At 34.9% G+C, this 2085-nt stretch overlaps 1 protein-coding gene across 1 annotated transcript; it reads right to left on the reverse strand.

Annotated features, from left to right (window-relative positions):
• Positions 1-6: 6 nt before the first annotated feature.
• LOC124890617 (TMV resistance protein N-like) lies at positions 7-1234 on the reverse strand (the record flags this gene model as incomplete). The annotated part of the gene is made up of 2 exons (XM_047402412.1): positions 517-1234; positions 7-301 (listed from the first exon to the last, which is right to left on the reverse strand). Coding segments are annotated over exons 1-2 (798 nt in total), but the record flags the coding sequence as incomplete, so codon positions are not given.
• Between the last annotated feature and the right edge of the window lie 851 nt (positions 1235-2085).

Consider the following 2085-nt stretch of genomic DNA (forward strand, 5'->3'; position numbering starts at 1 on the left):
TAAAGAATGCAATTGATTCTTTTTTCCATTTTCTTTAACATCTGCAAGAAAACAAGCAGCTTTGAATCGATAAGATAGAGTATCAAAGATGGCTCTTGCAATTGTCGTTTTACCAACTCCTCCTATTCCCCAGATCCCTATCATCTGAACATCATTGATTTCTATCTGAAGTCGGGATTTTAATTTCTCTAAATGAGCATTTATTCCCACAACATCTTGCAAAGAAGATAAAGAATAACCACTCTTGCATAGTTTGGAAGAGATTTGGTCGACGATCTGCTGAATTTCCTCTGATTCATTCCTACATAAATAAGAAGATCGATAGGATAGAAACATGTAAAAACGTTTGTTACTTCTAAATGATAATATCAATAATTAAATTAGATTCTGCATACAGTATATAAATGACTAATTTATTCAGTGTTGATTCTGTTTAACCGACACAAACATCCAAATTTAAACGGAAATTCTTCTGTTTCTTTCTTCATTAAAAACAATTATGTGTTTTCAACTCACCCATCATGGATATCATGTCCTTTTAGATTTGCGGCAGCAGTTAGGGAAGTTCTCCATCTTTGCACCTTCTGCATCCCCTCAACATCATCCTTATACTTTAGTTCATATTCGTCAAATGATTTTTCAAAGTCCCCAGTTTGATTTCGAACATGTGATGGATCCACATCATAGAAGATCGGTATGACTGTTTGTCCGTTTTCTTTGAGACTGCATTCCATGATCTTCACTAGTTCATTCAAGCACCACCTCGATGTAGCAAAATTCTTTGAGAAAACAACGAGTGCAAATTGGGACACTTCGATAGCTTTGAGGCATTCTTCTGGAATAGAATCCTCTATCCTGTTATCATCTAGAAAGGTGAATATTCCCTGGTTTTTCAAACCTTCATACAAGTGACCCGTAAATGTTTTATGAGTATCCTCGCCTATAAAACTTATAAACACAACATACTTCCATCGAGTATGGTACTGTGAATTATTCGCAAAAGAGGAAGAAGATGCCATGGATGTCTGAAAAAGAGAACACACGGTGTGATAATAATCAGATGAAGAAATAGAAAGAAAATGAAAGATGAATGGTTCTATGAAGTATTAATATAATGCTATATCTGATTAAAAAATCCATGCATAATTGCAAAGTTAATGTGGAGTTTATTTTCTTGAACTCAATATGGGCTATGGTATATTTTATTTGAAGGAAGTAGAAAAATCCTTCAAAGACCACCTAACCACACTTAAAATATGGAAATAATGGCACTGGTAGTTGCAGTCCCTCTTCTTACTAATGATATAATAGTTCCATATGCATTAAATAGTTTCTGTCCTTTTAATTTCTCAAAGGTTAAATTATGGTTTTTGTCCTTTATATTTGCCAAATGGTTATAGCTTTTTTTAAAAAAGTTTACCCCAGTTTTCTCCAAATATATTTTATGGAGATTGAAAGTGTTAGCATCCAACAAACTTAAAGACCAAAATTGCATTTTATTAACCATGATGGTTCTGACTTGATGTAACATCCAGAAAATTTTAAGCTATGATCTGAATGGTTCTCCATGTGTGTATAAGCCTAAATTCGATGATTCCTAATTATACACGTGTCATGATCAATTCCTTAGTGTGGTTAGTGATTTGTATGCGAATTTTGATCATAAGAAACACCTACTATAGAGTTTCGTTGGCAGCATTCCTATCGATTGAGTTTTAGTATTATATTTTACTAGGATCAACTCCTAAAATATGAAGAGTTTTGAGACCCAAGACCCACTAAATGAAAGTTCTTTGTGCCTTCTTTCTAATGAAACTGACCTTTCATCAATTCGGTTACTAAGAAAAAGGTTATGAGCATTTCAATGGGCAAACCAGTGGACCACAACGTTGGCAGCTAGCATGCGATGAACTCTCCGGGTTTATCTGTAATCCGGATAACCTCAATGTATGCTTGCTTCGCTACTGAGGATAAAATGTTATGCCTCAGTCCTTGTGGAAAACTTGGATGGGGGCCTAAGCGGGACGAGTGATGGTCGGACATAGCCTGTGGTGCATACGTTGGTAATATCATCTTGTTTAAAAT

The sequence above is a fragment of the Capsicum annuum genome, unplaced genomic scaffold (genome assembly GCF_002878395.1).
Source record: "Capsicum annuum cultivar UCD-10X-F1 unplaced genomic scaffold, UCD10Xv1.1 ctg20907, whole genome shotgun sequence".
NCBI lineage: Eukaryota > Viridiplantae > Streptophyta > Magnoliopsida > Solanales > Solanaceae > Capsicum > Capsicum annuum.